At 44.4% G+C, this 26,327-nt stretch overlaps 1 protein-coding gene across 1 annotated transcript in view; it reads left to right on the top strand.

The window, feature by feature from the left end:
* The first annotated feature begins 2,235 nt into the window (after positions 1–2,235).
* The window catches only part of LOC309396271 (opioid-binding protein/cell adhesion molecule homolog), a 609,765-nt gene continuing 585,673 nt past the window's right edge, over positions 2,236–26,327 (top strand). Inside the window, exon 1 of the mRNA XM_081961273.1 lies at positions 2,236–2,342. Within this exon, the coding sequence (XP_081817399.1) occupies positions 2,282–2,342 (61 nt within the window). The 5' untranslated portion in view covers positions 2,236–2,281. The remainder of the gene's footprint in view (positions 2,343–26,327) is intronic.

The raw sequence follows: 26,327 nt of genomic DNA, 5'->3' as shown, positions 1-26,327 counted from the left end.
CGGGTTCTGTGGAGAGAGGTATTTCTGCAGACCGGAGGGGGCATGGTTTCATATACAATATAACATATACAATATTTCTTCTTCTTCTTCTTCTTCTTCTTCTTCTTCTTCTTCTTCTTCTTCTTCTTCTTCTTCTTCTTCTTCTTCTCCTCCTCCTCCTCCTCCTCCTCTTCCTCCTCTTCTTCTCCTCCTCCTCCTCCTTCCACCTCCTCTCCTCTTCCTTCTCATTCTTCTTCTTCCTCCTCCTCTTCTTCTTCTCCTCCTCCTTCCACCTCCTCTCCTCTCCTCTTTTCTTCTTCTTCTTCTTCTTCTTCTTCTTCTTCTTCTTCTTCTTCTTCTTCTTCTTCTTCTCCTCCTCCTCCTCCTCCTCCTCCTCCTCCTCCTCCTCCTCCTCCTCCTCCTCCTCCTCCTCCTCCTCCTTCTTCGTCTTCTCCTCCTCCTTTTCTTCCTTTCTTCCCAAAGCATTCTCTGGGTAGTCAGTGGCTGTCTTTGTAGATCATGGTAAGCCCAAAAGATTTTTCAAACAACATATTGGTTACTGAACCGATCCATATTCTGGATGCACACGATACATTGGATCACAAGGTGGCTTGGGTTTATCCAATACATTACTTCTCACCAACATTAAGAATAACCGGATTTATGCACATTATGCAAAAGAGGGAATCATTAATTATGAATAACGTTGCATAAATAAAGCTAATGCATTTGGATTGTTTTCTTGTACTTTGGGTTGTCAAAAGCCAGTCCCTTTCGGTTCACTCAGCAGTCATGGTACAACCTGTTACTTAGCTTAATTTGGAAGATTTGGCAAAATCCAGTCCCGTGTTTTTAATATCCATTCATTCCATTTTCACCACAAGATTTATCTGGATGCCATGGAGTTTTCCTGGCAGAAAAGAACAGAGAACACAAAGGAAACAAACGGTGCTGCTGGTGTGATGAAACAGGCCTGGCTTGGGATCATAATGAATCACCTGGAATGCAATCAATATTATCTCCTCCAATGCAGTTTTAAGTTCTAGGTTTCTGTTTACAGAAAGATGGAGAAAAAAGGGGTCTGCATGAAGGCATGGAAAGCGGTCTGGCATTGCTGTTGGATCTCCATGTTCCTTCGAAAAGGATGCATGCATTTCTCTGTGGGTAGAACCTTTGCACATCTTTTTCTCTCCCATAGATTCTACCCATTCCTGCATGGCTCCATCATGCAAAAAAATAATAATTGTGATTATGTTTTTGGGGGCACAATGAAAAGCTGGACCAATAAAAAGGGAACTGGCACAGTGTCTGCAGCCAAGCATGCCTGGCAGTGCCTCTGCCACTTCCAACAAGTTGCATTCTTCTATGATATCTATCTGGAGCCAACATCTCCAATCCCTTCTCCATCTGTTTGAATGTGTGTGTATGAGAGAAGAGAGACAGAGAGGGAGAGGGAGGGAGGGAGAGGGAGACAGAGATAGAGGCAGAGACAGAGAGAAAGAGAGAGAGAGAGAGGGACAAAACAAGCTAAATCAACCAACCAATGCATAGTCCCTCTTCCTTCCTTCCTTCCCTCCATCCCCATTCCTTCCTCCCTCCCTCACTTCCCTCCATCCCCCTTCCCTCCCTTCCCTCATCCTCCCTCCCTATTTTCCTCCCTCCCTTCCCTCCCTCCCCCTTCCCTCCCTTCCCTCCCTCCCTCCCTTCCCTCCCTCCCTTCTCCCCTCCTTCCCTATTTTCCCCCCTTCCTTCCTGGTCTTCTTCACCCACCATCTCTTCCCCTTCTGTCACTTCTTTGAGAAGCTCTCCTTGGAGGGGTAAGTGGTGGTGGTGGGGGGGGGGGAGGTTTTGGCAAGAGAGAGCAGAGCACAGAGAGGCCACCAAAGGAGCAGTTGGCTGCCTTGAGTTGAACTTTCCGTGGTGTCCAAAAACCTTCCAACAACTCTGGTGTCACTCAGGAGATTGGAACCAATGAATGCCTAGTAGGAGGTCTACTCGTCTTCCTTTGCACCAGCCTGGTGATGCCCGGCTAAGGTTTCTCCAGCTAGTGTGTTCTGTGCAGGGTGGAAAGAGAGGGAGAGGGGAGAGAGAGAGAGAGGGGAGGGGGGAGGAAAAAGCGGAGACGTTGCCTGTCCCCCATCCCTCTCTTTCGCTCCTTCTAGCTCCCGAACTCGCTCGCTCTCCCTCCCTCTGAAAACCTTGGATTTAAACCTACTCAGAATTCAGCACGGAGGAAAGCATCCAGCCCGGCAGCTCCAGACAACTGCAGCTCGGCACCCTCCCACCCCCCCCTTCCCCAAAGATGTATCAGCCTGTCTGCTGGATCGTCTTCACGGCCACCACTGCCCTGCTCTTCCTTCCAGGTATGTCACGCAGAGAGGGGGAGCCTCCACCCGTGGACCTCTCCAGGGGATGGGTAAAAAACAAAAACCCCACCAAAACCTGATGCCAGGCAGGAGTGATGCGAACGGAAACGCGTTAGGCTGGCGGAGGGTCTGGACGTGAGGCTCTCTCTCACCCAGATGTGTGCGTGATGATAACTAAATTGGGGAGAGTGGGGGGGGGGGGTGGAGGAAGGCATCACCCGCGAGAGATGACCAGTTCTGGCGCCTGGCAATGGTTTTGAGACAGATGCTTTCTTCTGCAGAGGTTCTGTTTTGAGGAGCCGGTGGTGGCGAGGGTCCATCACCCTTGGTGGCTTTGGACAGCCCCAGCTGCTCCTAGGTAGCCCCGAGGAAGAGAAGGTGCTCCTTCTTGTATTTATGCTTTCCAGTCACACACTGGGTGTGTGGGTGTGCAAAGAGAGGATTTGGGGTGGGGGGAGGAGTCCCTTCCCATCCCACCTCTGCTCTCTGCTCTCTCTCTCTCTCTCTCTCTCTCTCTCTCTCTCTCTCTCTCTCTCTCTCTCTCTCTCTCTCTCTCTCTCTCTCTCTCTCTTTCTCCCTTCTTTTCCCTTCTGTTTCAACACCATTTTTCCTAGCCTGTTTTCTCTAAGTTCAGACCTTCCCTGGTCTCTCTTTCATATTTCCTTCTCTTGCACCCCAATAGTAAAGAATGCCTCCTCAAGGGATATCCAAACATTTGGCTTTTTGATGCAGTGATGACAGCGAAGGGGAAGGGGTGAGCAGTCCACCCATCTCCAAACTAGTCCAAGAATGGATGGACAAAGGGTTGAAACCTGTCTGGAATTCAGAGGCTGCTGTCTCCAAAAACCAGACTCAGGGTGTTTTGAGTTTTCCTTGCCCTTAAGACAAGTCCTCCTTCCTTTTTGCTGCAAAGTCGGCTCTGAATCGGTATATTGTTAACTCGTCTCTAACTGGCCGTCTTTAAGAGTTACCACAGACAGGCAGGCAGTGTGCGGAGCTGAATGCACCCCGGTACATCTGTCTCAATGTAAAAATGAGTGGGTAGGTGGACTGGAGTGGGGAGGGGGAAGCGGTGGTTGTGAGCCAAAAGGTCAAACCAAAAGAAGGATTTGCATTTGGTTTTTTTTATTTTTGCTAAGAGCTTGGCGGTGGGTTTGAAGGGATTTCTGTCCAGGACTTTGGAACTGAGACATAGATCTTGCATAGACCTTTCCCCTGTTTTCTTTGCCTTAGCAATAGGAAACTCAGTATCTGTTGCGTTTTGGAGACGGGAGCATAAACATCTGTCTCAATGTCATATGGCTTCTCAGAGGCCAAAGTGGACACCGGTGTTTGTGGTCCTTGAAGCAACGTATGACATGGAGTTTGGGCCGTAGGCGAGGGTCCTGCGGTGATACGGTTTCCCACCAGGGTGTGTAAAGGAGGAGAGGACGGATTGATGTAAAAGCAGATTAGAGCAAAATGGGGAAGAAAAAAAGAGGAACTTTTTCTGTAGGTTGAGATACCACAGGCAGAAGGATTTCAGGAAGGGGAGAAAATAAAAACAAAGCCAAGAGTGGAACAGGCATATATTTTCTATTCTAAGTCATCATGTTTACCATTGGAGAAAATTGTTGCTCAGCACTTAAGTTCCAAGGGAGAGAGGATGGGAAAATGCACAACTTTGTGTAAAGGGCTCTTCCAGTTTTTCAACTGGCTAAATAGCTCAATTCTTGCAGGATAGACTACTGCTTATAACTTATTCCCCTCTTGAAGTCTTGATCGCAAGCTGTTTTCCTAAGCCAGAGTAACCTTTTTTTTAAAAAAAAAAAATCAACAACAACCACACAAACAACCCTGTAAGGTTTAGGTCGTGAAACTAAATGAAATTCGGTGACCACCCAAGTGCAGATGAGAACTCTGGTTTAGGAGAATCTTCCCCACCCACCCCAATTTTAAGCCATGATTATTTAGAAGGAGGGGTTTGTTATCTCTGGGTGAAGAAAATGCAATTTGCTGTTTTTAGGATCCTGGGAAAGAATACGAAATAAATGAATTGGTTGGGACTTGCTCTTTCAGTTCTGTTTTCTGCCCAGGATTACATATAATTTCATGGATTACCTACGTGTGGTTATGCAGCTTGGAGTCTGAGGGTCAATTCTTTTTAGTTAGCATGTTGGCCAAGAATGAAGAGAAGATTCACCTGGTATTTGCTGTAGTGATGTGTTTAAAATCTCTGATTTGGAAATCTGCTGGTTTAAATTTTGTTTCAGCCATGGATTCAGCTGCATCTCTTCCCTCTATAAAGGGAAGGTGATATTAAATTAATAGTCTACTCTACAGGGGCGTTTGTCAGGATCACTTTATAACTGATATCTTTGGAATAGATGCAAACTTGCCAATGGAGCATTCTTGTCAATGGAAACCTCTAATATGAAACTGATTTATTAGGGGAGTGGAGTTATTAGGAGAGTTAACTCATATTTAGGGCCATTTTAGAATAGTGTATTATCCAGAGAGACACGATGGCTCAGTGGCTAAGAAGCTGTGTTTGTCGATCAGAAAGGTTGGCAGTTCAGCAGTTCGAATCCCTAGCGCTGTGAGTGAGCTCCCTTACTTGTCCCAGCTTCTGCCAAACTAGCTGTTTGAAAGCACGTAAAAATGCAAGTAGAAAAATAGGAACCACCTTTGGTGGGAAGGTAACAATGTTGAGTCATGCCGGCCACATGACCACGGAGATGTCTTTGGACAGCGCTGGCTCTTCGGCTTTGAAACGGAGATGAGCACCGCCCCCTAGAGTCAGGAATGACTAGCACATATGTGCGAGGGGAACCTTTACCTTATTATCCAGAGAACCTGTCCTGAGTCACTTCTTCTGCCCCCTGGTGCCATCTAGGTGTGATAAATGTATGTTCTCTAAATTCACATATTGTGTTGAGACTGCAGGTCCCAGTAGGAAAGTAGGAAAGTTTTTGATTGGAGAAAAAGACTTATTTGAGTTGTGAAATTCCCGTAGAGTATCCACTCATCGATCTTTCCTTTTTTCTTAAGTCACATCTGGACGGTCAATGGAGGTGAATGAAATAAAAAAGCAAATAGATGTTTTTTAATTTAAAAAAAATGAAGGGAATCTGACATTTCAGATAGAAAATTCCATCACAAAATGATTGTTAACCTTAACAGCATTCTTTGTGATTTTCCTTCCCCTTGTCATTCCTTGGTTATTAATTATTTTCTTCACTGTTTGGGGGATATTTTCAACTCCCCTCTTTCTTTCAAAAGAACCTCATCTTTTTTTCTCTTTTAGATTCATCAGAATCTAAAAACCTGAAAGGTTAATGTAATAACGAAACCTTTGATCACAGAAAGCATCTTACACTGCAGGTCTGTGAAGGCAGAGCGGATTCTCTCGTGAGAAAATCGGAGGTTAAATCTTGAGGAATCATTCCACGAAAGGGATGGCTATAGCCAAGAGATTTTTCCAGACAAAATCTGTCTGGTCACAGGAGAGAGAAGGAAGCATGTGTGAAGAAGAGCAAGGCTTTGGGAACAAGGCAAAAATCTGAACGGCTGAGAATTAATCCTTATAATTCCCAGGAAATGACTTGCGTGCAAGTACTTTTCTTGTTTTATCCCTCCAGTCCTGTTTGTTTGCGAGATAAACCCTGTCAAGACAGGGATGTTGTTGTCAAGTTTTTGTATTTGGAAAAGATGAGATGGTTGGTTGAGGATATGAGATGACAACATCTGTAGCAATCTAGCTGTCAATGGTGAAGTTGCTTCAAGGAACATAGATATACCTAGTGATACATTTTGGTGAATTCTGACTTCCATATTTATAGACTGAAGATGTTGCAGTGATGTGCAACGACTGCAGATCTCCTCCAAATGTGACATCCTGCACCAAGGAAGTCCTACCAAGTGGGACCCTCAGGGTAATATAAAACAAGGACCAACCTTGAGTAGCTTCATGGTTTTCTTTGCCACTATTGGTCACCTGGTTCTCCTAGGCTGAAGACACCAAGGTTTAAGCTGGAGAACTTGAGCGAGCAAGCAAGCCATGTACTATGCAATGTGTTTAAAATCCTCTAATGCATATTTGTGATGGAATGCGCAGATGGAATTAGGTTTATTGTTTTTACTCCTATTTTTCAGCCATCCATTTCATGGTTCCAGAACAATGAAGAGTTCAAGCAGCATTAATGGATGGTGAATATTATTTATGGACATGTTATTTATGGTCATGTCTGGCACCAAAGACCGAGTGCACACATGAAGGTCCAATTAAACTGATTTATTGCTGCAAGAATCTTCTCAACTAACAATTAGCACCAGCTTGGGGTTAGGTAAGGGTCAATGGAATTCAAGGGAGATTGGATTTAATTTGCTTGTGACTAGATAGGGATTCTACACTGATCCTTCTTTTGATTCCACCCCAGGTTCTGCTACTCCTTCTCCTCCCTGACATATTTCCTCAAAGCAATCTCTATCCCACTCCATCACTACTCAAAATAAGAATCAATTCAGTTGGGTTTAATTTGGGTTGTGCTGTTGATCTGCCACTCTTCTGCACAACCACGTGATACTTGGACAGATGTCAGGAGACAATTTTTCCTCTTGCCAAGTTGATTCCTCATGCTTCCTGTGTAAGGTCTACCTTTGCAGCGCTTGCTTTGTTTTGTTCCATGAGTCATCTCAAGAAAAATAATCACCTTTCAGCTTTGTATCTCTTTCTGGCATCATCATCATCATAATAATAGCATGATGTTGTGCTACACAGATGCACAGCATTGGAGTTAGCGTAGGCACAAGTAACAGCAGAGTAAAGAGCAGTGGTGGGATTCAAAAAATTTAACAACTGGTTCTCTGCCCTAATGACCAGCTGGGTAGGCGGGGCTTGGTGGTCATGTGACCAGGTGGGCATGGCCAACTCAATGTCACTCACATCGATGGGCACTTCACCTTAGCTGTTACAATGTAATAAGGGTTAACCAGAGAGGCAGTTTCTGTAAGCAGGGCAATAAAGATTAGGCTAGAAACAACAGCAGAATGTTTCCTTCCTGCCTTCCTTACAGGATTAGCCCTGCAAAGTGGGGGGGGGGGACAAAACAAAAGGAGATTTCTTCCAACAACCGGTTCTCCGAACTGCTTAGAAAGTTAACAATTGGTTCTCCTGAATAGGTGCGAACCGGCTGAATCTCTCCACTGATAAAGAGATCCTGACTCAAAGGAGCTTGCAAAGTAAATTCTGATGGGACAGAGATAGAAGAAGGTTGTATGCCAGGTCCCAGATCTTCCCATAGATCTTGGGTGTTGATACACAGCTCAAAAAACCTCTTTTTCAAATGCCAGTCTGACATTCAGCAAAACCATATAGGAGTGTATTTATTAGAATATACTACTATTGCTGTAGAAGTAAAGGGCTGGGATTAGATATGTTCTTTCTCCCCACAAGTTATAGAGAAAAAGCTTCCAAGTACAAACCAAACAAAGAGCAACAAAGCATCCTTTGGGGAGAAAAGATTCTGCCAGCCCATTTGGCATGCTCTTTTATTTTATTTTTATAATTGATTGATCAGTGTTATTTTTATGCCACCATCATCAGCAACAGATTCCCAGCTGTACAGATAAATCCAGGGAAAAGTGCCACAAAATTACAAAAACGATGCCAGCGAAAGGTGGAGAGATGCTAATAACCAGCGTGTCAAGTGCTACGACCATGGAAGACCGTGGTTAGAGTGGAGAGAATAGTCTTTATTTGTAGTGGGATGGCTTTTCTACAGAAAAAAACAACAACAATCTGTCTCGTAATTGTGCAGATTTCCCTCTTTAAAGAACTACTCAAACAAGGCCTGGAAATGACTTTATTAAGTGGCAATTGTTCAGAATAGTTTGTAAGTCATGTTCTAGGAGGTGCAGCTGTTCAGTAGTATTCTGTAAGACGTCTGTAGAGATTCTCAGTCATCCACGGTTGTTCCGAAGGTGCTTTTTTCAGGAGGCAACTGGACTTTCTTGTTTTTTTCTTTTGAAGACGTTTCACTTCTCATCCAAGAAGCTTCTTCAGCTCTAACTCGATGGTGGGGAATGGAAAGATTTATACTCCTTGCAGACAGCTGGTCACTTGCATCCTTTTAGAGGGTTGAAACAGTGGTGGGTTTCACATTTTGTTCCCACCGTTTCACCAAGCGATACCCTTCTGGGATTCAAACCTGGGTAGACCAGGTTGCCCTGATAGATCAGTCTCACCAGAAAAACAATCTCCCTCCTGGTTCAGCCACCAAAAGGAGGAGAGCCTGTGGCCTAGAGGTTAATATATGTGCCTTACATGCAAGCGGCCCAGGATCGAATCCCAGAAGGGTATGGCTAGCTGATGAGAGGTAAACAGCTCAAAATAGCTATACTAGTCTCCTTTTATTTCTTTGTCAGTAAATTTAAATTTAACACAAAATAGTTTGTCGCGGAAGCAACTGCCGGCGAAGCCTCCTGGATTGGTGCTGACAGGCGAAAGCGGAAGCAATATCCATCCCACATTTGGGTAGACCAGGTTGCCCCGATAGACTGGTCTCACTGGAAAAACACTCCCTCTCAGGCAGTGGTGGGATTCAAATAATTTAACAACCAGTTCTCTGTCCTAATGATTTCTTCCAACAACCAGTTTGCCAAACTACTTAGAAAGTTAACAACCGGTTCTCCCAAAATGGTGCAAACCACCTGAATCCCATCACTGCTTTCAGGGCGTAGTTTGGAGAACTGCTCCAGCAATGTTGAAGAAGTTCAAGGACCTGATGCCCAATTTCTTTTAGAGCTTGACCAGACAGGGTTGTTGACTTCACATTCCACAGAAAACAGGGATTTGTTTTAAGAGATATTATGAAACCATCCATAGCAACTATTTTCACACATCAGGGCAATTTGCAATTATGATTGGACCAATGCATGATCCTAGTCAGTGCTTCTCAGTCACGAAATTTACACTGGTGGTAATTCTTATCCCCAATAGTAAAAGGCATGTTTGTAGTAACTTTCTTGAGAAATGCTTTCCACCTTACCAGCTGTCTCCTAGTAGTTACTGTGGACCGCTGAATTTTAATAGCAACACATCTGAATTGGAATAGTCTTCATAATACCTTGTTGCTTGCTTAGCCAAGATGGATTTAATACTGACTCTGTATTTTCCATTTCCACACAGTATATATTATTTATTCATTAGATTTATATTCTGCCTTTCCTCCAAACTTTCAAGATGGCATATACGCAGCACACTCGTTTTGTTTTGTTTTCATTCATGACAACAGCTCTGTGAGGTAGATAGGAATGGCATTCCAAGATTGGTCTGAAGTCACCCAGTTAACTTCTGACCTCGTAGTTGAGACTCCTTCTTCCTAATAACATACCTTCACCTCTACATTACAATGACTCTCTGACAAAGCTGTCATAAAAGGGGAATTATGATCAACAGCCAAATGGGGGCTAATAGGAACCCTGCAAATCACATCTGGAAATCACATCTTGGAGAAGAAAGGTCCCAGTGCAACCGAAGAACTAAATCAGCAAAACTGTTTGCTTTGCAAAGGCTGTAACCAGACCAAAGCGGAAGATACAGATGGGGGTATCCTTGGTGCTCTCTGAGTTTGGTTGTTTTCTTGCAGATGTTTCATTACCCAAAATAGGTAACATTATCAGTGCTAGGTGGTGGTGGAGGAGGAGGAGGATGGGGGAAGGGAGAGGAGGAGAAAGAGGAGGAGAAGGTTGGCTATGGGATCCTTGGTGCTCTCTGAGTTTGTTGTTTTCTTGCAGATATTTCATTATTCAAACTAGGTAACATCATCAGTACTAGGAGGAGGAGGGGAGGAAGAGGAGGAGGAGGACTGTGGTGGGGTCCTTACTGCTCCCTGAGTTTGGTTGTTTTCTTGCAGTTGTTTCATTACCCAAACTACATAACATCCCCAGTGCTAGTTAGCAGTGCAATCCTAGCACTGATTATGTTATCTACTTTGAGTCATGAAACATCTGCAATAAAAGAAGCAAGCTTAAAGAGCACCAAAGACTCCTCATTTCAACTCTGAGCTACAAATATTCTCCTTTTAGAGGTGCTGGTGGAGTATACAGCCTCATGTATTCTATCAGGTGGGCATGGGGACTTTCATGGACTTGGCCCCTGCCTCCCATCCAAAGTTGGAGTGATCTGAGAAGACCTATGCCCCCAAGAGAACTATCTTCCCCATCCCTTCCCATGCCACTGGCGTTCTCGTGCCTTCTTCAGGCTGTTCCTTAGATCCGGAGAGAGCCTTGATTCTGAGTAGGCGCATGAAAATATCTATCCCTTCCCATCTGTGAGCTTTTCTTGACTTAATAAGTATCTTTTCCAGCCTGCTATCTTCCAGATGTGATGAGACCGCAACTCCCAGCATTCCCAATCAGTATGGCCAACAACTGAGAGTTGTGGTCCCAACACATCTGGAAAGATGCTGTAGGACCTTGACTTTAGGTGATCATAACAGGTTTGATGATGCACCGGGGATATACAGGAGATCTCTGAAGTACCTAGGAGGACCCTAGCGATGGTACCTTTTATAAGTCAAATCCAAGTCCTGGAAGAATTCGGCTTATGCCTTTTCAAGAAGACTTCTGCTCCCTCTTCGTTGTTTGGGGACTTGTGAGCTCAGGAAACCGAAAAAAAACAAACACTGTCAGCTGTCACTGTGGCAGCGTTTTTTGATTGGCACTGTGACAATTGTAGCCCACAACTTTGCTGCAATGCTTCCCCCGCCTCGCTGGGATTAATTAGTGGCTTGTGCCGCCACCCTTTGAAGATGCTAAGGCTGTTCTTCAACTCTTGATTTCTGTCTTCGGCTTTGCTATCATTCTTCTGAGTTAGGGCGAGTCCCTTGGGTTCCATTGCTTGTCACCTTTCCCCTTAAGAAATGAGTTGCTTCCCCATCCCTGGGTAAAAATGCCTCCTTCTAGGCATCCTTTGATAAATGTTGTTTTCTCTTTCCACCGTGAAGAAATGCACCAGAACGGATATGCATAGAGTTTGATTGCATGTTTTGCCAATCATAGGGTGGGAATGTTGGTAGCGTTAAGGAATGGGAACAAATTTCCTGGAAGTGCTCTGACCTAGGCTTCCCAAGACAGCATAAATCACAAACTTAGTCCCCAAAACCACCATTTATTTAGACGGCTGTGAATTATGGTCATTCACAGCCCATAATGCCCATAATGATTCACAAACACAGACGTCTTCAGACAACGTTTTGGCTTTGAAATGGAGATGAGCACCGCCCCCTAGAGTTGGTAACTACTAGCACGTATGTGTGAGAGGAACCTTTACCTTTATAGCACATTGAACAATTCATCCAGCTAGCACAATGTTATCTCTTTTCATTGACAGATGCTCTTCTGGGTTTTTCCTATCACCCGCTATATGCTCTTTAAAGGTAGATGTGCTGTAAATGGAAAATGGGGCCTTTCTGGATGCTATAGTAACCGTTTAAATAATAACATTGCTACATAAAGTGTCTATGTTAATGTTAGGGTGAGAATTTCAACGTGAACTAACTCAGAGAAAGGCCAAACTCTCTAGCTGATGTACATACAGCTCTGATTCACCCCCAGGTTGTGTGTCTTCATTTAGGGTAAAGGAGCAATGTGTCGTTAAATGAAAAGACAATCCCACTTTAGCAACCTCTAGGGCACATTTTGGAAAGCCATCACTGTCAAAGTTATCAGGTTTTTTTTTCCTTACATTACTTTGGAAGTTAATAAGACAAAGTTATATTCATCCCTCCTCGTGTTCTACAGAGACTCCATTACTGTCATCCATTGGTGCGTATCAGGATATCACTGTGTCCAATGAGCTGCAAAATCCATGCATATGCACCTGGAACATGGTTGTACCATGTGAAGTCCTTAGTGGTCTCTGAGCTTGGTTGCTTTCTTGAACACGTTTCATTACCCAACCAGGTAGCATTGTCAGTGCTAGAAGGGAATGACATTTGCTTTTATTCAGGAGACATGAGAGCAGGAGACATGAGAGCAGTCTTCCAATATCTCAGGGGCTGCCACAAAGAAGAGGGAGTCAAACTATTCTCCAAAGCACCTGAGGGCAGGACAAGAAGCAATGGGTGGAAACTAATCAAGGAGAGAAGCAACTTAGAACTGAGGAGAAATTTCCTGACAGTGAGAACAATTAATTAGTTCTAATTAATTAATTAGTTTCCTCCAGAAGTTGTGAATGCTCCAACACTGGAAGGTATTAAGAAGAGATTGGATAACCATTTGTCTGAAGTGGTGTAGGGTTTCCTGCCTAGGCAGAAAGTTGGACTAGAAGACCTCCAAAGTCCCTTCCAACTCTTCTCTTCTCTTCTCTTCTCTTCTCTTCTCTTCTCTTCTCTTCTCTTCTCTTCTCTTCTCTTCTCTTCTCTTCTCTTCTCTTCTCTTCTCTTCTCTTCTCTTCTCTTCCCTTCCCTTCCCTTCCATTCCATTCCATTCTATTCTATTCTAAAGCCCCTTCCCTTCTAGTACTGATGATGCTACCCTGTGGGTCATGAAACATCTGTAAGAAAACCACCAAGCTCAGAGAGCACCAAGGACCCCCCAGTCCAACACTGAACTACAAAATTCCCTTCTATTTTTGGACCAGAGATAAGACAGACTACAAGGGTGTTTCCCTGCCTTTCAAAACATTTAGTAGACGTGAAGCCCACTTTCCTGACAGTAGCACAGACATTCTTGGCAACCTCTACTGCTGAAAAAAATGGACAGCCAAATATTCTGTTAAACTCTTGCATATAAGTGTAGAAAAACTACTGTTGGCCCAATTGCTTTCTTATGGGAAACCTGGACTCCTATAAAAGTGACCTCAGCTTCTGAGTTTGTTTTCCACTGGGGTGGGGGGGAGGGTGCTGGGGGGGGGTAGGAGGAAACTTTCCTGCACTTCAGGAAACTTGCATGAATTGACAACTTGCAGAAATAGACTGTGGGCTGAACAAGCCGCTTTAAATATTTAGGTGACTAATATAATTAATATGTCATGTTCATGGATATGGTAGGTGTCAGGGGGATGCTTAATTTATTCTGCTATATACTTAATGCTTTTATTCTAAAGTCTTTTATTCTCACATGTGAAAAAGAAGCTTTTGTTAGCTCATGGCGGAGTCCTGGTACCTTCACATATACAAATATAAAGAAAGAATTGGCATGAAGATTTCATTTTCGGTTGTTTGCTTACGTACAATTCCATTGAGCCACAAAAATGGGTTAGCAGATTGCTTGCTGAAAAGGAGGAAAATGGAATTTTAATATGCAACAAGTCACTGGCATTTTTTTTTCATTGGGTGTGTGTGTGTGTCTTTATGGATACAGTCATGAAGTTTTCTTGGCTGCAATATGCTTGACATTAATATCTTCTGGGATGGTTTTCTCTCCCAGACCAGTTTACAGCTCTGGGATAATTCCTGATAGCCTTCCTTCCAAGGATTACTCTAAAGATTATTCGGATTTGATGTTGATCAACCTTTTGACATCAGCCAAGGTTAATCTATGCAGAAGGAACAATGCAATTGATGTATTAGGGGGACATCTGATGACCATGGTGGAATGAAAAGCTAGCTAGTACACTGGCTTTTTCTAATTCCTCTCTGGACCTGGAGAGAACTTGAGATCACCCACAAGTGCTCCAGACTGTTGCTCCTTGCAAGAAGACTGCAAGACAGTGTTCTCCAGTAGATTTAAAGCCCTGGGAAATGAGAGAAACCCACCTTATTTAAACCATGGTTCATGCCTTTAAAAAGACAACAGGTTAGCATATTCCTTTTCTAATCACTTTAAGAAATTTCTTGCTAACTGCTTTTCAGCTATTAGATTAGAAACCATTGGGCCATAGGTTTACAGCACCAGGTGAGTTTCCTTCAGCAAAAGGCAAGTCTAACTACAAGTTTAAGGGCTTAACAAACACTATTTTGAAATAAACAGTTGTGATTAGAACTTTGATTGTGAAAGTTACGAATGGAGCAAAGGTCCAGATGGATTTGAAATAACTTAGTTCTCTCCTTCTGGTGCTGATTCAGTTACAGTTCCCACTCTGGTTGATTAAATAAATGTTAAAAATAAATGTCATCTCTGCTTTCCATTTTGAATGGATTTTGACATTCCACTCTCTTTCTGGAACTCAGCAACAACAAAAGCTAACACCAAATAAAATCTAGCTAGTCTCAAATAAGCACAATAAACACCAATCATTTAGCAAAATATCTGAAGAAGAGATACATTCCTGAAGGCTTGTACAAACAATATGAGTTGCAATTCTAACATGAATTTACCGGTAAAATAAAAATAAGAGAAAGAAGAAGCCAGGTGAATGGGTGGAAGGAAGAGAACATAAAAGAAGGGAAATCTCTGAGAGACCAAGAGAAAATGGTTAGAAGAGGACGAAGGGAAAGAAGGGATATATTAGTAGACGAAAGTGAAATGTGTTAACATGGTTAATGGTATGTAAGCTAACTAAGATGTGACAGGATTATATCAACATTATTAATTGTGGATAACTAATTAAGTTAAATACTTATTATATAAAAATTGAATTTGAGGATGCATGCCACTTATAGTAAAATAGAATAACAGATGGAAAATGAAATTATAAATTTGGTTTAACTTTGAAGGGGCAAATAATGATATTCTTAAGAAGAAATTAAGTTTCAGATGAAAAATATGGAAAAAATAATAATATGGCTGAAATTGGAAATAGAAATATGATGTAAAATGAACTATGCGAATGAGCGGACGTTAAAGGGGAAAAGCCTGGGCAACACTTTGTTTTAAAAGCCTTGTTTCAAAAACAAAACAAAACATGAATTTACTAAGAAGTTAAGTACTAGGGAAATGGCATTATGCACAATATATATACATATATATTCCTGGGCAGTTTTCCTTGACAGGTTCCTAAATTGTAGGAAGATTTATCAAGGAATTCTCTGTATTAGGAATAATTGGGGAATGGAAACAACTACAAACATTTTGAATTTTTTTTTAATTTGCAAGTAAATCAACTGGATTGTATTAGCACCCTAATAAAAAGGAGTGTTTATTAATCAGATATTTACTGATCTGCAATTCTAGGAACGCGGTGGCTCAGGGGCTAAGACGCTGAGCGTGTCAATCAGAAAGATTGGCAGTTCAGCGGTTCGAATCCATAACACCACGTAATGAAGTGAGCTCCCGTTACTTGTTCCAGCTTCTGCCAACCTATCAGTTCAAAAGCCTGTAAAAATGCAAGTAGAAAAATAGGAACCATTTTTGGTGGGAAGGTAACAGTTTTCTATGCGCCTTTGGCATTTAGTCATGCTGACCACATGACCACGGAGACGTCTTCGGACAGCACTGGCTCTTCGGCTTTGAAACGGAGATGAGCACCGCCCCCTAGAATTGGGAACAAATAGCACATACTATGTGCGAGGGGCACCTTTACCTTTACCTTAAACAGGAGTGTGTATTAATCTGATATTTACTCATCTGCAATTCTACAACATTGATCTATGTTGAAAGCAAGCCGAGGATGATAAGGTGCCAAACCTCTTTTTTGCAAGATGTCAGAGTTTTAAGTTTGTCGAGGCTAATTTGAATTAGATGCATCCCGCCCAGGACAGACCCCAGGGTCTGTTCTCTTTTCACGTGTCAGGTTTGTAAAATCTGCTGCGAATCTACACCTAGAAGAGAAATGAGCTGTAGCCAACGACGACAAAAGGAGGCCAGGATGCTTCATTGTGAAAGCAAAATCACTGCTGCAAAGCTTTAAAAAAAAAATCTAAATGAAATATTTCTTATCAAGCAAGGAAATCAGGGTGGGCTGTGTTTGTAACCTCCGTGGCAGCTGAATACAGTGAGGGAGGGATGGAGGGAGGGATGGAGAGAGAGAGAGAAATGTCTACTCAGAAAATAGCCGGAGCAAATTTCCTTTGGTTTGTACGTGCATCTGCGTACTGTTTTATTTCTGCCGAGAGATATAACAAGAACGTTTCGGACGAGGTGTTCAAGAAAGCCGCTGGAGCAAAACTGCCTTGAAACGTTTTCCCACTGTCCACTTGCCAGCCATTTCTCTCTCCTCCTCTGGCTGTTTACTTCGGCCCTTTGTTTCTTCTACTTGTTGCTATGCATGTAGCGTATGGCAGGAGCTCCAGTGAATATAGGGCAGCCTTTGATTGTACAACAGGCAAGGAGATGATTATAATATTTGACAGGAGGAAAAGGAAGGGAGGGAACGCTTGGCGCTTTCATATCTGCTTTGTCATAAATAAGAAACTTGCAAAGGGAGCTTCCCGCCCCCCACCCCCACCCCCAACCCTCCACCCCTGCTTTATGCAAAGGATCGTGTGGCTAACAAAAATCGGATGGTTGGCTTAGGAGGAAATCTATGGTAGACTCATGGCTTGGTGGCTTGCTGCCGGCATGACTGGCGGTTCGGTACGCGTGCAAATTTGGTGCGCGTCTGCGCATTTGCACATCGATAGGTCTGCGCATGCGCAAAATGTTTTAAAAACTGAAAAATAAATAAATTTGTGCAATGAAAATTGTATGCCCAGAGCCGAAAATCAAGATGGTGCCACTGTAGGAGAAGTGGATCAGGGGTGTGGCAGGCCTGGGTGGCTGCTGGTTCCAGTGACCCAGGCCGCCAAACCATTGCTGGTTCGGCCGAACCAGTCCGAACTGTTGGGAACTCACCACAGGTTGCCACAAAGAAGAGGGCGCCAAGCTCTTCTCCAAAGCACCTGAAGGCAGGAGAAGAAGTAATGGAGGGAAAGAAATCGAAGGAGAAGAAGCAATCTGGGATTAGCAATAGCAATAGCCCTTAGATTTATATACCGCTTCACAGTGCTTTTACAGCCCTCTCTAAGTGGTTTACAGAGTCATCCTCTTGCCTCCCCAACAATCTGGGTCCTCATTTTACCCACCTCGGAAGGGTGGAAGGCTGAGTCAACCTTGAGCCAGTCAGAATCGAACTGCTGGCAGTCAGAAAAGTTAGCCTGCAATACGACAGTCTAACCACTGTGCACCATGGATGGGTGAATGCATGGATGAATGGATGGATGGATGGAAGGAAGGAAGGAAGGAAGGAAGGAAGGAAGGAAGGAAGGAAGGAAAAAAGGAAGGAAGGAAGGAAGGAAGAAAGAAAGAAAGGAAGGAAGGAATAGCAATAGCCCTTAGAGTTATATACCGCTTCACAGTGCTTTTACAGCCCTCTCTAAGCAATTTACAAGGTCAGCATATTGGTCCCCAAATAAACTGGGTCCTTATTTTACCCACCTCGGAAGGATGGAAGGCTGTGTCAACCTTGGTCCTTGGTCCAAGGTCCTTTCCAACTGTGTTATTCTTTTCTGTCCCATTGTCCTCTTTCCCCGTTGTTTCTCACCAGCCCTCCCTTGCAACTGGGGTCTACCTAGAATAACACTATGAGGTTCATTTGGTAGAAATGGGGGTGGGGGTGGGGAAGGAGGGAGTGTTACTTTTTTAATGAGAGTATTTCTGGAAGGAAGATGCATGTTTTATTCAAGGGAGTTTTGTTCCTCTCTAGCAGAATGAGATGATCCGGCTCCATCTGTTTCCTCAGGCTTCCGTCCAAGGGCTTTGCAAGCACGGACGCCGGGAACGAAGCACAAGATGGGCCGTGTTTTGCCAGCAAGGCCCTCAAAACTCAAGCATATCCCTCGGCCTGGAAGTTTGCAGGCCTCTCCTTTTTACAATACGAATGGATGGCCTTCCAGAAAACAATCCTCGATATTTTCATTCATTTTTCCTGGTTGACTATGTTGGTGTTGTGGTTAAGGTACTGGCCTAAAAACCAGGAGATGGTGAGTTCTAGTCGCACCTCAGGTATGGAAACCAACTGGGTGTCTTTGCACCAATCACCAGGTGATGGGAGTTCTAGTCCCAACTCAGGCATGGAAGCCATCTGGGTGACTGTGGGCCAAACTCTAGGAGATGGGGAATTCTAGTCCCACCTCAGGCATGGAAGGCAGCTGAGTGATTTTGAGCCAATCACCAGGAGATGGGAGTTCTAGTCCCAACTCAGGCATGGAAGCCAGCTGGATGACTTTGGGCCAAACTCTAGGAGATGGGGAATTCTAGTCCCAACTCAGGCATGGAAGGCAGCTGAGTGATTTTGAGCCAATCACCAGGAGATGGGAATTCTAGTCCCACCTCAGGCATGGAAGCCAGCTGAGTGATTTTGAGCCAATCACTAGGAGATGGGAGTTCTAGTCCCACCTCAGGCATGGAAGCCAGCGGGGTTATTTTGGTCCAATCACCAGGAGATGGGAGTTCTAGTCTAGCTGAGTGACCTTGGGCCAGTCCCTTTCTCCCAGTCCAACCCACCTGAAAGGATTGTTGTTGTGGGTCAGAATGGGAGGAGAAAGGAACATTAGGTATGTTCACTGCCTTCATAAAGTAATTGCCGCTGTATATTAAAAAAACGTCTAAGTAAATACAGTGAAAGAGATGATTGAAAGAGAGGCCAAGCCACGGAAAGAAATCCACTGAAGAGGCAGAGAGAAGAAACTCTCATGACTCCATCTTTGCTCACCCTCCAGACTCAGCAGCAGATTGTGCTGTCCAATTTAAGGAACTGAAAATGGATTTTTAGGAAAATCTGAGCTTCGCTTTGTGAGCTGTGGGGATGGAGAGATGCTTAGAGTTAGCTATTCAATTTCTGCACCAGCCTTTTTGTGTAGTTGGGGGTAGTTCATCTTTATCAAGAAGCAATAAGTGGACAGCCTGATATATTTCAGTTTTAATAAGATGTTGCTACTTGTGCACACATCTCGGAGAGCAATTAGCGTCAAAGCCATCTTCGCGATGGAGAGGACACACGGGGCTGTTTATGAAGCTGGAAAATTTATGGGAGATGAAAACAGGGGCTTCAATGGGGCCGGAGAAAGGAGGGGTCATCAGGGTGAGACCTTAAAATGGAGATAGCTTCATGTTTATAAAAGGTATATGTAAACCCCTGGTCATTAAAAGAAAAAGAAAACCAACATTTTCAAGTTGAAAGAAAGCCACTCTCCCAAAGGAAACTAGAGTTGGGAGAGATCTTGGAGGTCTTCTATATCAACCCTGAAGCTGGCCTAACTGTGACCATTTTCTTTTTGTGGCTTTCCTTGAAGGCAGGAGTCAGCAACCTGTGGCTCTGGAGCCGCATGTGCCTTTTTAATCCCTCCGCTGCAGCTGCCTGTCGCTCAACATATTCCTCACCACCGCCAATGCATGATACATGCCGGAAAGCAATTTATTGAGCTTTTCGATCCCAGGTAGGCCAGCCATGGATAAATCCAAGAAAAAAGTTTCAGAAAAAACAACAACAGAATGTTTAATTCAACTACGTATGCTAGTTCTGTGGTCGCTTAGGAAATAGTCAGGCGCGGGAAGGGTTTTGTGGCATTTTCTTTTCTATGGGAAACGGGCCCAAATAACTCTTTGAGTGTTTAAGATTGCCGACCCCTGCTCTAAGGAGGTTTCTCTTTGCATTGCTTCAGGGCTGACACAGCCCGGAGCTAAGGGGCCAAGGAATGGGGTGTAGAGACAGCTGGGGCATTTTAGACTAAATAAAATTCTTTCCCCTGGGAATCAAGGACGTCCGTGCAGGTGTTCGTGCAGGAGACTGAGGTCACCTAGCAATACTGGACTACCTGTTGATTGGGAAATGTGACTGGAGAATTTGGGAGGGAAGTAACAAAGTTTTACTTTTAACTGGGCGTAAAGCTGGCGGGAACTTAGAGCCGGTTTCCCAGCAAGTCTGTGCCGGTTTGATACAGTATGTCGCAATAAAATCGTCTTCGGGGAATATGGCTGCCTCAGAGTTCTCATTGAAGGGGATGTATTACTTGGAACCCTGACGTTCTAGTCCAAACCGCACTGAAGCAGGAGACTCTGTTGACCCATTCTGAACAAAGGGTTATCCAGTCTCCTCTTAACTATTTCTAGTGATGGAACCTGCAGAACCTCTGGGGGCAAGTCATTGCGCTGACTGATTGGTCTCACAAGAAATTTCTCCTTAGTTCTAACTTGCTTCTCTCCTTGATTGGTATCCATCCCTTGCTTCTCGTTCTGCCTTCTGGTGCTTTGGAAAACAGGTTCACACACACACACACCCCTCTCTTCTTTGTGGCATCCCCTCAAACACTGAAAGTCTGCTAGAATAAATGCTGCAAAGGTCCTAAGGGTGAAAAATGCTCAGAAGCCCCTCCTTTTTTTAGTGTTGTCGTAACTTCGAGCAGTCACTATAGGAGTGGCTGTAAGTCAAGGAGTACCTGTAAAGAGAAGGTACTGAAGTTCAGAAACCCAAGTATCCTCTGGATTTAAAACGCACAGCTACAGAGAGACATCATTCAAATAGGAACCATTTCACTCATAAATCATTTCCCCCCGCTACAATAAGATGGAAACTAGGATTATGAACCTTGACATCCGCGGCATAGGGAATTGAAAATTATCCTTTCAACTTTCCATATGGTACAGGGGTAGGAAGAGATTTGCATCCCTTTCTATGCAAATCATCCCTTTCTATGCAAATGACTCCTTTCTATGATTTGCAGTCCATTCTGTCCTCTCCTGTCTTCAGTGGCAACTTTAAATGCAGCTTCCACGCCAATGGTGAATCAGCTGTTCTCATCCACCGGTATTGGTGGACTTCAACCTGGCTGGGCTGGGGAATTCTGGGAGTTGAAGTCCACAGGTTTTAACAGATTTAACAGGTTAACAGAGTTGGAAGGGACCTTAGAGGTCATCTAGTCTAACCCCCCCACCTCCCCCCCATGCTTAAGCAGGAGACCCTACACCATTTCTGACAAATGGCAGTCAAATCTCTTATTGAATGTCTCAAGTGATGAAGCTCCCACAACTTCCAAAGGCAACTCCTGTTCCATTGGTTGATTGTTCTTACTGTCAGAAAGTTCCTCCTTATTTCCAGGTTGAATCTCTCCTTTGTCAGTTTCCATCCATGATTCCTTGTCTGGCCTTTGAGTGCCTTGGAAAATAGCTTGACCCCCTCCTCTCTGTGGCAGCCCCTGAAATATTGGAAGGTTGCTCTCATGTCTCCCCTGGTCCTTCTCTTCACTAGACTAGCCATGCCCAGTTCCTGCAACCGTCCATCGTTTGTTTTAGCCTCCAGTCCCCTAATCATCCTGGTTGCTCTTAAAGGTCTTAAAGTTGCTGAAGTTGGACACCAAAGTCGGTGTAGGGAGGGATAATGAGTTGTTTTATGAGCTTCTACCAAACATCTGTAGGGAAAAACCAAACAAACTTTAGAAGGGTTTTGAGAGAATAAAACAGCACTCCTCCTCTTTGTAATTAAAAAAAAAACCTGTAACAGAGAGATGAAAAACAGCAGAGCTGTTATTGTTAATAGGGCAAAGATATTGTAAAAACTCCTAGTAAAATTATCATATTCGTTGTTGTTGTTGTTTCTGTTCAGCCCTGTTTGGTTTTTGGAGATGGCCTGGACATTTCCCTGCTATATTCTATATTTTCTTGGCACGGTTGTTCAGTGTTTGCCATTGCTGCCTTCTTAGGGCTGAGAGAAAGTGACTGGCCCAAGGTCACCCAGTTGGCTTTATGCCAGTGGTGGGTTGCAGGTGGGTACCATTCCGTTACGGTGCTCTGGAGGGCCTGCCTGCCTGTGTTCCTCACCTGTCTTTAAACTCTTTGGTGCTTCTGTGCACGCACACGGCACGTACAGTGCCTGCGCGACGCTCCGCCGAGCAGCTGGAGCGTTGCAGAGGCTCACGGAGGCATCACTGGGCAGTAAGATGCATGCACACCTGCGCACGTTCATGTGGAGGACGCCGGGCCCTGTTGCAACTGTACCAGTTGCAACGGGATCCTGAACCCACCACTGCTTTATGCCAAATGTGGGGCTAGAACTCCCAATCACCTGGTGTTCTAGCCTGAAGCTTTCACCATAACACGAACTGTTTTTCTACCATCCTTTACTGAACCCCCTAAGAGTCATCTTGAAGACTTTCAAAAGTCTTCAAGTGTGTTTAAAACAGGCAGCCAGAAGGTCCCTGGACTGCTTAATTCATTCTATCTATCTATCTATCTATCTATCTATCTATCTATCTATCTATCTATCTATCTATCTATCTATCTATCTATCTATCTATCATCTAGATAGATAGATGATAGATAGATAGATAGATAGATAGATAGATAGATAGATAGATAGATAGATAGATAGATAGATAGATAGATGATAGATAGATAGATGATAGATAGATAGATAGATATATTTGTGTTGTATTTGTGCTGATAAATAAATAAAGGGAAACTAGTATATTTGGGCATACCAGGGGTTGTAACACAAATACATATATATAAATGACACCGATAAAAAGCTTATAAGAATCCATTATGGAACTTTGTGGTCCAGGGTGTTTCTTTCTTTCAGCTCTTTCAGCTCTTTCATCAAAACCCACAAGGTGTCCTTCCCAATCATATCAAGGCTTAGCTGATCTGCCAATCTTTTCCCCAAGGTCTCCCTTCTGGTGAGTCTCAAGAGTGAACCTACAGAAATGAACCCCTTTGAATATATCTTCCTTCCTTCCTTCCTTCCTTCCTTCCTTCCTTCCTTCCTTCCTTCCTTCCTTCCTTCTTTCCTGCCTGCCTTCTTCCTGCCTTCCTGCCTTCTCTTCCCTTCCCTTCCCTCTTTCCTCCCTCTCTCCCTCCCTCCCTCCCTCCCTCCCTCCCTCTCTCTCTCTCTCTCTCTCTCTCTCTTTCTCTCTCCACCCAGACTCCAAAGCCTCACCTCTGGCCAGTGTTCTATCTATTCTCCTTTCCTCTGCTTTCAAACTGTCTCACCAAACTGAAGACAATTGGGGGAAATTCCCAAGGTTGGGAGGGTGGGATATGCAGTATTTATTTAGTAAGGAGACGACCAAACTATTTCCCCTCCTCTTTGTGGCAGCCCCTGATGCTTCTAACATCTCAATATTTTACTTCGGTCTAGAGGGAAAGCATCAGAAACAATTTCTGCCCTGGGAGTTTTCATTGCTGTGTTAAGCCAGATCAGTTTTTTTTACCCCCTTTGGATTTCTCCAGCAATAGAAATCCCAAGCAGCCCAACCTAGAAATCCCCGTGCACTCTGAAAAAATGGTCTGCAAGACAATTTGGCAAAGAAAACTGTATTACTAACTGTGTTTCCCCGAAAAGAAGACAGGGTCTTTTAACCCCCAAAATAAGCGCTTGGCCTTATTTTCGGGGTGGTCTTATTATTTTTGAGGTGCAGGAGGTGGCGAGTGTGGTCACTTCATGGCTGCTGCTGTGTTGCAATATATTCAGGGAGGGATTCTTTTGGGGGGAGGGCTTATATTAGTGCATGCGCTCAAAAGCCCGATTGGGCTTATTATCTAGGGAGGTCTTATTTTCGGAGGGAAACAGCATAAGGTGATTGTTTGCACAGCTTTAAAGTGAAAAGAAGAACCTTTCTCACTTATTAGGATGCCACCTTCTGCCACCCAGATGATCCATCTCTGGAAACGGACGCTCCTGTTTCCTGCTGTGGCTCAGAGCCTCCACGGCTCACCCGGGCCTCTTTTTGATCAAGCCACCCAACCGCTAGGCATGCCACGCGTGGCCTCCTCCACTATTGTACGGTGAAGCTGCAGTGCCTTTGAACAAAGTCTGCCTTTGAAAAAGAAAGACAGAAAGAAAGAGTTCAACACAGCCGCTGCTTTCCTGGCTAGGCTTGCTTGAATGGTAAAGCTTCCATTTTCACACCTTGGTAATTGGTGCTAGGCTGGAAGGGAAGTTCCACTCTTCCAACCACGCTGGGGTCAGGTGGAGAGGAATTGAATTAAAAAGAGTGGAAATTGGTTCCAGGCAAGAGAGAGGGCGGGCGAAGGTTTCTGCTCAAATCGCTCCCTTCTGGCTCTCGGTGTTGAGAAGATGTGGGTGACCTTGCAATATGCCTCGAAGACCAAGTTCCCACCTGGATCGACATCCTGCCTCCAAGGGAGACACCTTGGAAATGAAGGCAAAATGCTGGATGCTGGTTCTTTTATCCGTTGAAGGAGGGAGGAGCTTGGTGACCTGGCTGGACCTGGAGCAGTGGCCATCGGAGTGTCCCTGTAGAGCTCTGATGGCACAAAAGAGCAAAAATTATTTAGAAAAGCAAAGCTGTGAGTCGAGTTGAGAGGAAGAAGAGATATGGGTGTGTGTGTCCTTGGTGCTCTCTGAGTTTGGTTGCTTTCTTGCAGGTGTTACTCAGATTAACAGAGTTGGAAGGGACCTTGTAGGTCATCTAGTCCAGGGCTGGGTTCCTGCCAGTTCTAACCTCTTCTATAGAAGAGGTTCCACAAATCTAACGGGCCGTTTAGAACCAGTTCCAGCTCCCTGCCCCCGCCCGTCCGCACCACGCTTGCCCCGCCCACCACTCATTGATTGGCTGGCTCACCAATTGCCAGGAGGGGCATGCTGCCCCCTCCCCCCCACCTGCACTCCCCCACCCGCTGCTCATGTACACGTGAACCCCCGTGCATGTACAGCAGAGAAACAAAAATCAGCTGTTCAGTAGGAAGGAGGGGGTTGGACTAGAAGACCTCCAAGGTCCCTTCTGTTATTCTGCCTTCTGGATTCTTCAGAAAAAAATCCCTGGGTCAGGAATGTAGAGGTGTTTTTTTTTTCTTCTTCTTTCGTGCCCTGAAATTTTTAAATTCTTCCACGTTGAGTGGATGTCGACGATGAATGGAGAAGGCGGCCTTGCCTTCTTCCCCTTCCCACTTTGCTTTTTCTCGGGAAAGAGCTGCCTCGTCGGCAGGCAAACAGCCCCGTGATTTATCTCGAAGTAAGGGAAATCAGCAGGAAGCTTGTTCTCTGACAGTTAAGCAAATGCCAGGCATCGGGGAATTTCCTCGCTTTTACTGAAGGGCTGAAAGAGAAGTTTGAAGGTCTTCCGTAGAGATGAAATCCATATGCTTTCTAGCTGGTTTTCCTTCTGTACTCTCTCAATCCTCTTCTTTTTCCCTCCTCCCCCTGATCTGTTTCCACATGGTTTTGTTTTTAACCGTGCTCTTTGCAAAACAAACAAACAAATAGGGGGGGGGAAGGATTACCAAGATGCTTGTTTGGCTCTCTTGTCCTTTAAGTTTGTAATCTAAATCTCACGGCATTCACAGAGAAAAGGAGGGGAATGGAGGAGCAGCAAAAAGGATTAGAAGTGCTTTTCTGAAAGTTACCGTACATATATCGATAAACAACCTAGAACCATGATGGCGAACCTATGGCACGCATGCCAGAAGTGGCATGAAGAGCCCTTGCTGTGGGCACACATGCCATCACCAGCTGCTCTTCTGGTTTCTGGCACTCACATCAGAGATGGTATTCAGCAGGTCCTGAGCAGTTCTGGGGTAACCAGTAGCGGAAATTTTGAGTAGTTTGGAGAACTGGTAAATGTCACCTCTGACTGGCCTCACCCCCGTCGATTCTCTGCCTGCCGAGTCCCAGCTGATCAGGAGGGAATGGGGATTTGGCAGTCTTCTTCCACCGGAGTGGGGAGGGAATAGAGATTTTATAGACTGCCGTTTCCAGACTGTCCTACTCAAATGAATGGGAGAAAAGTAAATTATGTTCTTAAAGGAAAAGGTTCCCCTCGCACATATGTGCTAGTCGTTCCCGACTCTAGGGGGCAGTGCTCATCTCCCTTTCTAAGTCGAAGAGCCAGTGCTGTCCAAAGACATCTCCGTAGTCATGTGGCTGGCATGACTAAATGCCGAAGGTGCACAGAATGCTGTTCCCTTCCCACCAAAGGTGGTTCCTATTTTTCTACTGTCATTTTTAACGTCCTTTCGAACAGCTAGGTTGGCAGAAGCTGGGACAAGTAACGGGAGCTCACTCTGTTATGAGGCGCTAGGGTTTCGAACTGCTGAACTGCCGACCGTTCTGATCGACAAGCTCAGCATCTTAGCCACTTAGCCACCGCGTCCCTACATGTTCTTAAAATAACTTATATACTTCAT

Source organism: Natrix helvetica, assembly GCF_964273705.1.
Source record: "Natrix helvetica genome assembly, chromosome: 8".
NCBI classification, from domain to species: domain Eukaryota; kingdom Metazoa; phylum Chordata; class Lepidosauria; order Squamata; family Natricidae; genus Natrix; species Natrix helvetica.
Note: the sequence above shows the minus strand (reverse complement) of the source record. Positions and strands in the feature narration are given on the sequence as shown.